Genomic DNA, 15,650 nt, shown 5'->3' on the forward strand with positions numbered 1-15,650 from the left:
TTCCTGGGCTGCTCTATGTGTAGGCAAAGGGGACACTCAAAAGGAAATTATTAGTATCACAATAACATTACAACATTTATAACACTATCAATGGATAGTTTATATTCTGGAGCTATTCATTTATTTAATTATATTTATACATGTATATCTGCGTACCATATATGTGCAGTGCCTGGAGAGTCCAGAAGAAGGCGTCAGATTCCCCTAGGACTGGAGTAATAATAAATGGTTGTGAGCTACTGTGTGGGCACTGGGAATCAAACCTGGGTCCTCCATATGAATGAGTGCTCTGTGTCCTCCATAGGAACAACTGCTGAGCTGTGTCTCCGGCCCGTCTGGAATTATTTGTAGTACTTTTGAACATTTGGCTTCAAATGTTTTACATTCAAATATTCACGGGCTCATGTAAACATACCTGTTTGTGTCATTCCCCCATGTCTCTTTTGTGTCAACGGCGATGCCTTTGAAGTTTAAATTCTAGAACTTTCAGAAGAATGGCCATCTTTTAATGTGGAAAACAAAGCTCACAGCCTCTAATCTTGTTTTCACTCTTGCATACTAGAAATGTAACATTCACAAGTAGGTGGTAGAAGCAGTTTTGGCTTGTAGTGTAATGGCTTCCTCCCTTGGCTGGGTTGCTTTGGGCTTCTAACGATTCTGTACTAACTTTCTGGGCTCTTTGTATGCGCTATCATCTGTGTGACCTTAATAATCCTTTGTTGCTTTTAACTATTTGTGTAATGTAGGCTAACTGTGTAGATATTTCAAAGAAAGACAAGCGGGTCACAAGACGCTGGAGAACAAAAAGTGTCAGCAAAGACACAAAAACACAACTGCAGGTACGGCTTTTGCGTCTCACTGCTTTGTGTTGTCACGTTGAAAGCTTTGGTCCCTGTCTCCGGTCTGTACCAGCCCCTGCGTGTGAGGTTGAATGGATCGCGTAACCATTTTAAAGCCCGTTCTTTGCAGGCAAAGTTATCTTTAAAAATTGAATTATTTGTCTTCGTTAGGTGGACATAAGTGCAAAAGACCTTGGTCGGTAAGAATGACCCCTTTTGGCCATGCAGTAAGATTTCCACCCTCAGTTACGACCTTTGAAACATTAAAACTTAGACGGAAAGCCTCTTTAAAATTAAAGGTGGTTCCTCCCTCCCTCCTGAAGGATACAAGTGATGGGATAACAATTGAGTTGTAATCTGAATAAATTAATTAAATAAATTTTAAAAAACATGGAAAAAATCAAATCAAATCAAACCCGGAAAGCCAGTGGGCAGGAATGTACGTTCCTGTATGCAGTGTTAGAAAGCTCTTTTATAGTCGAACTTTGTCCGGTTTTATCAAAGCCTTGTGGGAAGTACTGTAAGTTAAAATCAACACCCCGGGGTATGAGTGATCACTGTGATTCTAACCTCATAATTTATGCATTTCTGTTACACTTTCTGGACTTGATTTGCTCCTGCTCTGGTTATAAAATTAATTCAGTGATCACTGAATTCTGTCTCAACTCTGAAATTCTGTAATTATAAAGGTAAATAGTATCTGACTAACTCTAAAATTGAAACTAAAATCTCCATAGCTCATGATAAATTTCCTTGAAATAAAAATGTTAATTGCAATAGTTAGTTGTAAAGGTTCAACTCTGATCCTCTTACATTGCTGCATTTCAGTGATAACAGAATATGGTAAACGCCCAAAGCCCCTCATATCACAAATCATATTACTTCTTAGATATTCCTACTGTTCTAATCTTCTGCACAGTTAAAATTTGACTTCAATTTCATTTTTTTAAAATTATAATATCAATGAACTGAGGTCCTCACACAAAGGTAAAATATCTACTTCAGTGCTCTTTCCTTTCTTCTGGATAATTTAGTAAAATCCTTCTCTAATTCAGGCTGCATGAATAACACCCTATGCATTGTCATTCTGAACGTGTCAATAACAAACTGCTGGTGTGCTTCCTAATCTGATGTCAGTCATGATAAATTTTCACACACGGTAAACATCAGTGTTTCTACGTAGAACATCTGCATCCCATGAGTGTAAGTCTGTGTGCTCCCCTGAGCAGGATTCTGTGGACTTCCCGCTCTGTTCATAGGATGAGTGCTATAGGGAAAACGTGCCAAATGATTTCACAAGAAACTCACAAGATTGTCATTTGTTTTGCACCTACGATTTGTCTTATGAGTTGCCTTGTTTCTTCTTAGGCTTTTAAGAAGTAGAACCATTTTTACAGCCTCAAAAACTCTTCTTTTAAATAAAATAATTGAAGAATGCTAGCACCTAAGAACGTGCCCATTTGTCACAGATACTATTTCGATCTGTTTCTGTACTCGTGCCACTGAACAGATTGTCTTGAGTGGACTGGCTCTCAGCAAATCTGAGCACAGTGCCCCTGGCTGTCTGCGGGAGCCAGAACCCCCCAGCACAAGCCCACCAGCTCCATCTTTCCCCTGGAAGAAACAGGATGTAGCTCTGGTTAATAACTGTGCAGAGAAATCATATGGGTTGTGTGTGAGTCATCAGAAGGCATTGGTGCAAGAGCAGGCAAATCGTTGTGTGGCTTCTTAGAACTTCTCGCCAGTGCCATTCTTGCTTTGTTTGACCAGGTAGTGACACAGATGGCACGTGGGATTCTTGTCTAGGTGGGGATCTGAGAGTGCCTCGTCCCTGCAGTCACGATACCTTTTCCAGAGGAGCAGATGCAGTTTTCAGTAGAAACGTAGACGTTGGATGGCAGTTAGCTGTTAGCTACTCCCAGAAAGCATCTGCTCCCACTTAGACTTAATGGATGTGTCATTGGCTGGAGCGGTGCAGAATCTGCTGTCATTCCCCCTTGAACGGTTGTTCTGCTTATGTAAGGCGGCAGCTCCTCCAAGAGCCGTCAGGAGCCTCTGTGACTAGAGCAGGCCTGGCGCTCCTTCAACGTGCACACCTGTTGGTGATGACAAGGTCACCCAGCACTGGCTATAACCAGCAGGAGCAGATTACTCAGCAGTCTTCTGCCTACAGAAAGGCATAACATCTATTTTTTTTTTTACCATAGTAGATTAAAGGCTCCTGATTCCCCCTTCCTCCTCATCCTAGCTCTTTATTCCTTCCCATTCTCCAAGCTTTTTGATGATGAGAATTCCATCTAACGGTGCCACGGATTTGTTTTGAGTGCATTATCATCTCGCTTTCCAGGATGACCACTGTTTCAGCCAGTTTGAGAGATTTTTGCATCATGGCAACTCATTTTCTCTTGTAGCTTAAGTCATTGCCCAGTTGTGAAGGAAGCAGGCTGTGTGGCGTAGTAGTTGGGTGGTGATCACTAGCAATGTTGATATTGTGTCATTAGGCTTTGCATCTGTCATCCTATAGTAGTTGTCATCTTGAAAGAATTATAAGGTAAATTATTTTTTAATTGACTCCAGGAAGTAGAAAATGAAACATGTGCTAAACAAGATAGTCAATAACGAATTCTTGCATAAGGGAGATGGCTCACCTTACCCGAACATGAAATTAAATGCTAGACTTGTTTGGTTGTATTTGTACTAGGTGCCGTTGGATTGTTGCTCTCAGAAATCTGTTGCATAATTTATGGGGTCAGCATTTGTCTTGAAGGTTATATAGGGATTAATTATCTTTAAAGAAAATAAGCATCTGGGTCTCCCAAACCTCAGGGGTTTTTTTGGTTCAAATAAAAATCTCAATAACACGATATAGTCAAAAGTGCTATAGAAGAGAAGTGCAGTGGCCCTGTGTTATTAATAGAGTAAATTAGAGAAAGTCCTAGATACTGGAGGGATCATACAGAGTCGGATGAAATACATAGTAGCAAATAAAACTACCCTCCAATCACATAAAGCTGTCCTGGCCCCACATTCCAAAATTACACTGGCATGCGAAGATGAATTCTTCCTTTTATTACATTTAATGTAGAGATTTTGTATAGAAAACCTTTGTAGAAAATAGATTATGTGTATGTGACATACATAAATATGCAAAAGATTTATGAAAGTAATTTGGAAATTTTAAAAGAGAATCAGCAATGTGAGAATTCAAAGCATTCATCATTCCATACAGATGACAGTAGTCATGATGTTTTTTTCTTTTTTTTTTAATGTCAGATGTTGGGTTAGTCTAAGAAACTTCACTTTGGCTCACTGAAATGCAACTGCTGTTTCCAACCTTGAAGACTCAGGGTCGGTGACCCTGAGGTAGCACTGAAGAGCGAGAAGGAGGTGCCATTAGGTCTAGGCACACTGCAGGGCACTAAATAAAACCTGCGCTCTCAGTGTTTCCCAGCTGGTGTTTTTAGGCATTGCCCCCCCCCCTCCCCATAGGTCCCCCCAGCCCAGATCTAGTAGGACTGGACTCCATCTTGGGAAAGTCTTCACGTTGAAGATCCCATCAGTCTTTCCTAATGCTCAGTCCCTGCCAGCCAGCTTTTTGTTAAGGGGTTGAGTTGGGGGTTAAAGACTGCTGCTTCTCTTCCCCTTGTTCCTTTCTCTGAGTTTGGATGTTTTGCCTTCACATTTTACGTAATTACTTTCCCCTGAGCTTGCCTGTTCTCTTTTCTACCGTGGATGCCTTTTGACTTAGTACAAGGTGTCGTTGCATTTTTAAAAAGTGTTGCCCACGCTCAATTTACTTTAGAATAACAGGTTCCTTATTGATCCATTTATTCATAGTTCCTCATCTCCTTTTGGGGTAGGGATCATATTCAGGAAGTGGACTCACAGTGGTTGACTGGCCTGCAGAGGATAAAGAACATTCCTTGTCACGCGAATGTCCCTTTGACCCGTTTCAATGCTAGGGTGATTTTTTTTTTTTTTAAAGAGAAGTCAATTACAGTTAAAACTTGTCTTCTCCTGTCTGATAATCTTTCATTCCCCCATGAATCCCCCCCTCTTCATCCCTACCCCATGTTTTTACTCCCCTTTCTTCTCCCGTTCACTGTCAGGAAGGGCCACCTGCGAAGGGCCAGTTCAACACAGCTCGGCGCCGGCAGAGGCTAGCGGCGGCAGTGGCTACAACAGTGAGTGGATTTTCATCTGCAAACGAGGAACTGTGCGCAAGGGGGACTTGGTTGTGCTGGTGCCACCAGTGTGTTGTGGATCACCTGTGCTCTACCCAGTTGGCACCGCTTTGGAGTGTTCTTTGGCTCTCCTTGCATGGCAGGAATTGGACGTGGGTTTTTGCGAATGAGAACGGGTTCCTAATCCCGCTTTTTTTTTTTTCTACTGTCATCGGGAGAAATGATTAAAACTCAAGTTTAACTGAGTATGAGAAACTGATGGGACTCTGAGATGGGAGGATTTCCTTAAATGGTGGTATTTTGTTTACTTATTTTTTCCATACTGATACCAGAGCCTTTGCTAGCTGAATTTTGTTTTTCTATGAAAAGTCATGTTATTACAGAAGTAAGGTGTGTGTGTGTGTGTGTGTGTGTGTGTGTGTGTGTGTGTGTGTGTGTGTGTGTAGCAGTATAACTGCTTGAGAAGGAGGTGAGGTAGTAGGGAAAGGATAAGAAAAGGTAGGCGTCATCTCTGTACAGCCACCCAAAGTACACATAGCAAGACTATTGGTTTGAGCACTGGAAAATATTGTGTGGAAATTAAAAAAAAAAAACCCATGAAGTAGATGGTGTCTAATCTATATGTGGAGAGCCATTTTTTTTTTACCCCCAAGAGGCAAAAGAATAGATAGAAGAACATAGGTAGACAAGACAAAGAACCGTGACTGTCCATCTACAACACAAGACAGAACACCTGACCACAGGAATCATTGGCCAGATAAAAGTAAATCATAATAGTAATCCATCCCAAGCTCTTGTTCGCTTAAAAAAAAAAAGATTCCTGAGTACATAGCAATCATGCATGCTAGTTTTTATCTGTTACATATTTTCTGACTTAATAACAAATTTATTCTTGCTAAAATTAGGATATATTTCAAGGTTAAATTTTCTAAAAATAATAATGAGAAGGTTTTGATTGTACCGTAGACTAGCTTCTGGATTGAGGGCTCTTGGTTTTCAACTTCGTGGTCAGCTCTGGTGTGATATGTACGTGCTTAGGTAGACTACAGGACAGAATTACTTTGATTATTGAAACAGGTAGGGACTTGGAGTTAATTAGGGCAATGACTCCTACATTCATCGTTTTACAAATATTTGAGCCAAGTCATTACTGAAATTGCTCTTATGGCTCAGTGGATATATTCAAATGCAAATGAACGAAGTCTCTGCTGCTGGCTCAGTATCAGATTCTGACAGTAGACACCTAACCAGCTAAAGGATTAAAGTCAAGAAATCCGAATGCTCGTTAAAGAAGCAACAATGTCATAGTCTGGAAGGTTAAAAAAAAAAATCAGTTCTCTTGTGAAGCTGCTGATGCTTCCTCCCATAACAAGCTTCCAGGATATCAGGTGGGAGGTAGCTGTGCTTTTTCTGGGTTCGGTGTTTAAGCTTTGCGTACAGTGAGAATAATAAAGTTAGGAACAGCACCTATTCACACAGAGTAAGTTTATATTTTCTTCAGTTGGAAGCAGAGGAAAAGGCTTTTTAAAGCAAGAATCATTAATGCCCACATCCCAACATAGCTGTGACCACAGAAATGATAAAATTAACTTAGATGATTCTGGGGGCGGGGGAAGGTACTGTCGACACAAAATAATTACAGCACCAACTGGTGCTGGGTGGCCACTGGCTTCTTTAGGAGCTACCATTGACTATGCCTAAGAGGCATTGAGCAGCATCCACCGCTGACCCCTAGCCACCATCCCTAACCCCGGTGGCCTGACTCAGCCTCCCCATGTCCTTAGTGTCCCTGCTCTTCCCAACACTGACGTTAGCCTACATTTGAGCCTACCCTGTCCTTCTAGAAGCCTTTTGCCTAGAATCCTTTTATAGAATCCTTGTCAGCTTCATCATCATCCACTCAGGCATCGGGGGTGAATGACTTTTGTACCAAAGAAAATTCTACGTTAGGAGATGCATCCAAGACTTTTTCTTGTTGGGTCTTAACTGGCACTCAAGATGGCCAACTTTCTCTACTAGCCAAAGCTCATAAAACTTCAAGCTGGAAACATAGAAACACTCACCCAAACTATGGGAGAACGCCAAAGCTCCCCAAACCAACAGTACCTCAAATGTATCCTTGACCGCGAACTGCGGAATACTAATGGGATTTTTCACCGCGGCTCACCTCTAAGCTTACTATTATTAGATGCACTGGTGTGCCTTCTTATATCGCAGTCATTGCTACATTTGGGGGCCAGCTGTTTTCCTCACAACTTTACTTTTCTTTTGACCTAATTTTAAGTGAGTTTCATTCCATACTGCAGTTACCAATATCAGAATGTTCCAGAACCAGGCGTCCTCTCCACTTTAGGGCTTCTAGGAAGCCTTGAGGGTCTTTGCTGAGCAGAGGAGGAAGGCTCAGATCCAGCACTGGAGAGGCTCAGCTCTAAGCACTGGGGGGGGGGGCAGGGGGGGCGTTGGCAGCTCCCACCCCAACCATCACTGCTGACAAGAAGATGGTTACCGCTTAAAATGTTTTCTGTCCAAATGATGTCCAAGTGCCAATGAATGAAAACTGAATGAGTGCCCAGGCTGAGGAAATAGTCAGTGACGCCAATACATCCTGGCTTATAGTCTCTATTTTACAAATTCCTCAATGAAGAATGACCCATTCAACATGCTTCTCCTAATATAAAAAAAATAACTATTTAATTCAGTTGAAAGTACATAAAAATCATTTTTAATTTTCCCAGAAAACTGTCTGGTTGCAATTAGCACAGAGTTGATTCCTCATGAGGCATATATACAAAGCCACTTCTGTTTTAGGAGTCACTTTAAAATTCAGTTATGTTCAAACTACAAATTTGTAAATGATGTTGTTTCTTGTTGGCATCTGATTCCAGCATTCAGTAGAGAAGCCTTTATCACGGACAAATGTGGGGCTTTCCTGGACTCTGAGTGTTTCCACAGGGGCCCCTCCCTCTGCAGCACCTCCCTAGACTAGCACAGCCCCCGCCTCACCCACTCAGAAGAGACACCTCGCTGCCTGCATCCTTCAGTCCTTGATGGTCCTTGAGTGACACAGAACCTTCCCATGGCCCTCATCTCTCCCAGCACCAGGCACTCGCGTTTGCTTGTCTTAGTGCTCCTCAGTCTACTTGTAATCATTTTCTACAGACACCTCATGTTTCACTTAGTATCCCCAAAGGTCCTGTGACATGTCTGTCGCAGAAGTACCCCAGACAGGAGTTCCAAAAATAAAGGAACCCAGCGCTCCGTTCTCTCAAATGACTCATCCCTGGAGCAGGAGCAAGTTTTGAGCCTCATAAGATAGGCAGCTGTTGACATCTCCCAGCACAGTGTCACTGTCGCCACTGCCGGAGATAAAAGATAATGGCGTTGATACCTCTGGACGCCTCGGAGAACCTGTTAGCGTGCTTAGTGTAGCTGGTGTTAGTGGGGGAAGTTTCACATTTTCTTCCTTCCTCAGTCATATCCTCTTCCCTTTGATATCTTCCCAGATAAATTACATTAACGGGTGAACTACATCAGTGGGGCCCTCAGTCTAGTCATAGCTCATAGGCCAGATTTTTTTTTAAATTTCTCTCCACCTTTTCTGTTGGAAAGAGCAAGGGAGAGACAGAGAGAGAGTGAGATCCCTTTTATTCTATCCTCTCTCACTTATCAAATCCGTGAAACTTAATCTTAAAAAAATATTTTATAAATTAACAGTTTTACACACTCACTCATGCACTCACTCATGCACTCACTCACTCACTCACTCACTCACTCACTCACTCACGCACCAAGGTATGGCCTTCTTCCTCCTATGGAAATATGCAAGTTAGTCAAAAAGAAAGCGCTAGCACTCAACTGTGGAAATTTCAGCTTTTATGGCGTCTGTGGTATGGCTCCACAGGGCAGGTGGATGAACATCTGGGTAGTAAGATTAAGAGAAAGGTTACTGGTGGACTTGCTAGAAGAATAGTGTTTCCAGCTCCCAAGGATTCTTAGCCAGTAGCATTTGTCTAAAAAGGACAAGAAAGTGCTTTGCCTGCACCCGGCACAAGCCTAGTCTTACAGTCATAGGACCTTTTCTACTTAGCGTTTTTCACTGCTTCACAAGCCACATGGGACAGAGTCATGTGTGACACACAAAGGCAAAAGGCAAGAAAGACTCACATAGTATGTTTCATCTGTGAAGATATATTCTAATAAGTATATTTTTAACTGATTGGGTCTCTTTAAGTCATTAGTGTATGTATTTTAAGTGTGCAGTTCCCTGCCCTGCCCCACCAGTGGCTATAGACCAAGTGAGCCTTTAAGCATATTTTTTTAGTGTATTTATTAAGATCCTGCCCAGGCCCAAAGAGAAGTGAACATAAATTGCATTCTGACTGTGTGAGAACAGGCTGAGACTGCTCTTTTCTGCCAGTTATATCTGGGGACAAGTGAAGGTTCTGAGGTGTGCTTTTACACTCTTTGTATGAATGAAAACCCAGTGAGTCCTGGAAATTCTCAGAAGTCCTGGAACTATCAGAAACAAGACTCCCCCTTCCCAGCCCACACTGCTAGCAAGATAAATGAGGATGAGAGTTTCCAAGCGCATCCTCAGAAAGGAGTATATTGTAAAGGACAGGAAGGGCCTTGTCTGGGCAGGAGATGGTAGAACAGGACATGGTGACACCTGAATAATTTATACTGCCCCTTCCAGGTTCCTTTTAGCGCCACCATGTCACCAGTGCGTCTGCATTCCTCCAACCCAAACCTCTGTGCAGATATTGAGTTCCAGACCCCTCCTAGTCACCTCACCGACCCTCTGGAAAGTTCCACGGATTATACCAAGCTACAAGAAGAATTTTGTCTAATTGCACAGAAAGGTAATACAAGAAGGTGTTTTCTTTGACAGTGGATAATTTGATGAAAGATTCGTTGTTTTATCTTTGTGTAGGCGGTAACAGCAGGATAAACTGGTTAATATGTAGGTAGAGTTCTGTAAATATGCAAGACACGACAGTGTCTGCCTACTGGAACAATGCGTATTGTGACCTTCACTTTTGACTGGGTAACTTGTCATTAGAAAGGAAAGGGACAAAAAAACAAAAGAGGGGTTTCCTTGGCATCCCAGCAAGATACTGTCTCTAACTATCATTTTTTTTCAATGTCTTTTAGTTATCTAATAACACATATTTACTTAATCTTAGGCAGGAAAAAATATATTCCTTTTTCAAACAAGTTTCACTCTTGTACTTTTCAACGGGGTCAAGAATCAACCAAGTGCCCCGCCGAAAGCTGCTGTGTGTCACTAACTCAGCTCACACAATGGCGTCCATCTGGATCCTGGGCTGAGAGATGCAAAATGGCTCCCACTGTGTTCCTTGCACAACGGCAGCACACCTGGAAGGCTGCTCACCACCACACCATTTTTCCTGTGTATGACAGTTTAGGGCTCTGAGACACCGGAAGTAGAAGCTGCCAGCTGTCTTCTTAGAACTGGTGGCAGGCCTCACCCCTTACACTGCAACTTTCCAGGGCACCAGAAGCCAATTCAGGTGTGAGGAATGGAAAGTCAGTCACACTCTCAAGTCTGTTCTGTAAATTATGTTTTCAGTAAGAGTCTTCAGTTGATATAACCAACTATAGCATGAAACAAGTACACTGGGTTGTAGATTGTAAGGAGACTCGAGTCCCCACTTACTATAAGGCATTTAGCTTGCAGTTAATGACCTTCTGCTTTTGGGTTAGTAGTGCCTTCTTGGGCAGTGTCTTTTGAAAGACCACGAGGGATGACGGAGATGCACCTTGTGTTGGTTTTCAGCACACTTCATGCCTCATTGTAATGTATTTCATCTGAGGCTGCTGGTTGCAAGTTTGAAAATATCCTTGACAAGGTGCGTTAAATGGAACATGTCATGCAAGCCTGCTAATTAAGAAATTATATGGTTAGAATAAGGCGTGGGTGAATGTCAGGCAGTGGTGGCCGCACGCCTTTAATTCCAGCACTCGGGAGGCAGAGGCAGTTGGATCGCTTGAGTTCGAGGCCAGCCTGGTCTACAGGACAGCCAGGGCTATACAGAGAAACACTGTCTCCAAAAAACAAAAACAAGCAAAACAAACAAACAAACAATACCCCCCCCCCAAAAAAAGAAGGAAGAAGAAACAGTGAATATTGAAAACATCTGTGGAAACTTAGCAAAAAATTATAATGTCAGCAAGGATATGCTGTGGTTTTAACAAGAGCCGCAGCATCTGCTCGACTCTCTTGTCACTGTGATGCTCTTTAAGTTTCACATGTCACATATTTACAATATCGTCAGCTATCACTTTCATTTCATAATCCTAAAGCAATCATTTTATTATTTTTCTGTGGAGTTGTCTACTGATGCCATCTCCTAACTCTTTATAAGTACATTTGTCATTGTTTTCTTCAACTGGATGCTAATTTTGGCATCAGAGCCAATGGCGTTCCATGCAGCTCAGATTCATAGCCATTATTTTTGCCTCTGGGGTCGGTTGGCGGCCTTCGGAGAGAGATGGCACACAGGTGGACGCAGCACAGGGAGAGGGTGAATCCAATGGAATCCCAAAAGAGCTTTGTTTGATTGGTTACAGCCCTGAAGCTTTCGGGGAAACTCAAGTTCCAACAGTGTTTTAAGGCCTACGTTGAAACTACAGGGGCCTTTTTCCCCCCAGCAGATATGCAAATGCTCCACACAAGGGGACAAAATGGACAGGTCCCTGCCTTAACTGAACTCTTTGGAAAGGCATTATGAGGCGCTTTTAGAGTCAGCAGCAGGATTAAGCCCAGCTGACAACTGTTAGCTTTCAGCCGGTGGAATATTGCACAGGAATTAATGCATCGTGAGGCGGGGGGGGGTGGAGTAGGCCACTACCTTGCCTGCTCTGGCTCAGGGTTCTGTCTCAGCACTGCAAAATAAAAGCAACTGTCAGTCTGATCTCGGGAAGAGACTGTGAATTCTTTAGGTCGATGACACCTCTCCACTTCCGGCTCTGCCCACCACCACCCTTCATTCTGGCCACACTGCTCTGTACTGGATTTCAATGCTTCTAGAAATAACCCTTTCCAAATAAGGAAATGCCTTTTTTTTTTTTTTTTGAGGACTTCACATGCTTTTGAAACGCCATTAAAATAAAAATAGGAATTGTAAATTCAACCCTTTGTGGCTGAAACCACAAGACTGCCTCAGATTTTACCAAGACAGGTTGTTAGGTTTGTAGGAAGTGAGGGGAGAGGTGTAGGTTTTAGTGTAGCTTTTAAGGCAAAAAATGCCGTTGACATTGAGACACTGCTGAGAAAGCAACGTGAGTGCTGGTTTTAAAGGCAAATCATTTTCCACTCTAAGGAAACAGTCACAACTTCTGTATCCCCTGCCTGGTTTATGTTGACAAGACTTATAAAGATTCTTTTTGGAGGTGCATACTCTGTGTAATGAGTGTGTAATAACTCTTGAGTTGCGATGGCACTTTAACAGGATGCCTCTAAATATTATCAGACCTGACAAACAAAACCTGCTTTCTTTTTCCCCTCTAAAGATAGGAGTTAATGTCTAAGTATTGATGTTTAGAATTGATGTTGATATTTTGGATGTTGCTTCCAAAATCTGTGTTGGCTCAGCTGGTATGAAATAGAAAATTTTCCATTTTAATTAATTACTCTTGCCATGTTTGTTTTGGGTACAGATACTCAGATTCTATTTAAGGCTAATTTTTGTGGGGGTTTTTTTTTGGGGGGGGTTGTTTGTTTTTTTCTAAAGCCTGAGTGTTTTAGTTAGACTATAACCTAGTCTTTCTGGCAAATGTCTAGATGCCGGTTGGTAGCCCCAGAAGTTGGCATCCTGCGTGTGCGTCCTGCCACATTCAGTGTTTGTTTCTCCCGTCTCTCCCCTCCTCAGTGCACTCTCTTTTGAAGTCTGCGTTTAACAGCATAGCTATAGAGAAGGAGAAGCTGAAGCAGATGGTTTCTGAGCGAGATCACAACAAAGGCCACAGCACACAGATGGCCAGGCTCCGACAGTCCCTGTCACAGGTAAACCCAAGGGTTGCCCTATGCATGGCCAACAAAAGGTGCTAGGGCAAGGCTGAGGGTGGAGGCCAGCAGCTCTGGGGGTGGCTTGTTCCTCTGACATTCTCCCAAGACATTGCAGAGTCAGTATTGAATTGTATTAGTTTTTCTTCTCCAAAAATGTCCATCAAGGTAAGACTGAAAAGGTACTTCAGAAATTGCTGAGCACATATAGTTGTTGACTACTTGAGTTAATGTTTGCGATCATTCGTCAGATAGCTCCAGATTTAGAAACAAACAACAAACAAACAAAAAACCACACAAACATTCATACATGATTAACATGGTTAAGGAATATTCTAGAATATATTCAATCCAATGGAAAATAGAACAAATCTACTATGTCTTCTACTCCTTATATTTGCCACTTATATTTTAATGTGCTGAAAGTTACTAATTACTATGAACCTATTTCTTTTCTGATTTGCACTCTTGGGATTTTCTCCTGTCTGTTATGCTCCCTGGATTAGACTTTTATATTTTAGCATATGTCATATTTTGTCTTAGTAATAGTAGTCACACCCCTGTATGCCTCACAGTTGAGTTTCTCTTTAAAAACCCTTGAAAGCCACGCACTTCTTACCCTGGGATAAGGATTTTCTTAGTTAGTCCTTAAATGCACTCAGTTTGATTCCTTTGAGCATGCAATGCTGTTATGTGACTTTTGTGTGAGAACTCAGTGTTTATATAAAATATTGTTCACTTCCTGGTGCCTTGGATCAGAGTGAAGGAGCCAACAAATCCTGGGTAAGTGGTTCTCCATGTGGGTCCAACCCTGCTTGAATATACCCACCCCACAGTCCCTAAACATTAGGTGTGAACTTTCATCACTGTGGTTTTTTTGTACCTGGCCTGTCAGTGTTTTCACTATTCAGTCTCCTATGATGAAGGGTGGATATCTAGGTTACATGTTCCCCAGCACCACAAATCACACCAACTGATATATATATATATATATATCAGGGCCTTGGGGGCCTGTGCTTCACCACAGCACATGCAGAGGACTTCACATATAACCTTGCAGAGATTCTAGCATCTGCTCTTGTCTACGATTTCGTTCAGTGCTCTGCTGACATTAATTGGTCTTCTGGATCATTATTGTGACTGTACCATGGCAGCAAAAAGATCAATGGTAGTCAGGCAAACATGCAGATGTCATCGTGAAGACACATAAAATACACCCCAAGCCCCAAAGTATTGCAGTGTTTCTTCAGTATCTTTGATGATGGAAGCTAGGAACGTAAATTGAACGTATATTGAGAAGAATAGAATTTGTCTCTTGCTTGCTGCTTGCTTGCTTCTCTTTGCTTTTTGTGAAGACAAAGAACAGGCTTGAGGTCTTGGGGGGATGACTAGGCTGATCAAATGCTTGTCTGGCATGCACAAACCCTAGCACCACATAAAACTGGGCAAAGTGGCACATGCTTCATAATGCTGGTGCTCAGGACATGGAGGCAGGAAGGCCTGGTGCTCAAGACCTCCCTTGGCTACAGAGTGAGTTTGGGGCCACCCTGGGACTCATGAAACCCAATCTAAAAAGTGGATAGAGACCTAGGATTGACTTCAAATGAATCTAGAAATGACTAGGAAGAGTGGTAGCAATGGTAGCAAATCATTTGCTCGTTCATGTTTACATTTCACTGGGTAGATGTTATGCGAGGCATGGACCATCATAGGCCTGGTTTCCAGGAAGCTCATGAGCTTGTTGGCAAGTCAGCACTGTCCATCCAGGAAAGAGCCAAAGGGACTGCATTGTTCCGTTCACGGCAGTGCTTGGTAGGACAGATTTCTAGGGTCATGGTTGTTCAGAAAGTAAGAGGTCACTGAGCTGGAAGCACAGACAGGCACCTGTCTTCCTCAGGAGACATCTCTGAGGTGGTGAAGAAAGATCCAACACTAGAGAGAAAGAGTGGAATAAAGCAAAAGTGTGTCAGCTCCACACCTTCTGAGTTAAAATAGGCCCCTTTCTTGAGAGATACTTAATTTGCATCTTAAGTAAGGGCCTCGGTAAATCTTTCTTGGGCTATTTTATTTGGCATTGTCAAACTTAGATTTTCTCTCTAACCAAAGGGCTCAAAAGATGTAAAAATAGCCTGGGGCTATTAAGACTGTTGCACATCAGCCACCAGAAAATTCGATTCTGGCACTTGCCTAGCATAGCTTTTGTGCATGATAGTATCGTCGTGTCCACCTATACTCTCCCTTTGGGCCAGTCAGACACTCATTGGCCATTTTTCCCATCATCACTGAGGTGGACTTCTGCTTTAGAATTCACTACCGCTCCTGTTTAGGCACAGTCTGCTCTTCTGTAGTGAATGGATGCTGATGTTTTGAACATTATATAGGGGTCTAGAGAATTGGTGAACCCCACAGGTAGTCATTACATGGCAACCAGCCCATTGAGGACTACACAAAGGATTAAATTTATGCTTCCAATGCTAAGGAAGGCTTAAAGAAGCTTAGGTACCAGAAATTGAAAATATTATAGCATTCTGTACATATTAGAAAGGTCAGTCAAGTATAGTAGTATGGAAAATGGATGAAATGAAGGCAAAAACAGTA

General features: G+C 42.3%; 1 protein-coding gene across 8 annotated transcripts in view; it reads left to right on the forward strand.

Moving 5' to 3' along the window:
- OSBPL6 (oxysterol binding protein like 6) overlaps positions 1-15,650 on the forward strand; it is a 181,846-nt gene that overhangs the window by 136,500 nt on the left and 29,696 nt on the right. For 3 of the 8 annotated variants that reach the window (XM_084800157.1, XM_084800164.1, XM_084800158.1), the window contains exons 10-14: positions 747-839; positions 4,949-5,023; positions 9,720-9,885; positions 12,919-13,052; positions 13,812-13,835. In XM_084800157.1, coding sequence (XP_084656283.1) covers positions 747-839; positions 4,949-5,023; positions 9,720-9,885; positions 12,919-13,052; positions 13,812-13,835 — 492 coding nt within the window. The remainder of the gene's footprint in view (positions 1-746; positions 840-4,948; positions 5,024-9,719; positions 9,886-12,918; positions 13,053-13,811; positions 13,836-15,650) is intronic. The other 5 variants (XM_084800159.1, XM_084800160.1, XM_084800161.1 and 2 more) reach the window with 5 other exon arrangements.

This window comes from Acomys minous, assembly GCF_964271855.1.
Source record: "Acomys minous genome assembly, chromosome: 10".
Lineage (NCBI taxonomy): Eukaryota > Metazoa > Chordata > Mammalia > Rodentia > Muridae > Acomys > Acomys minous.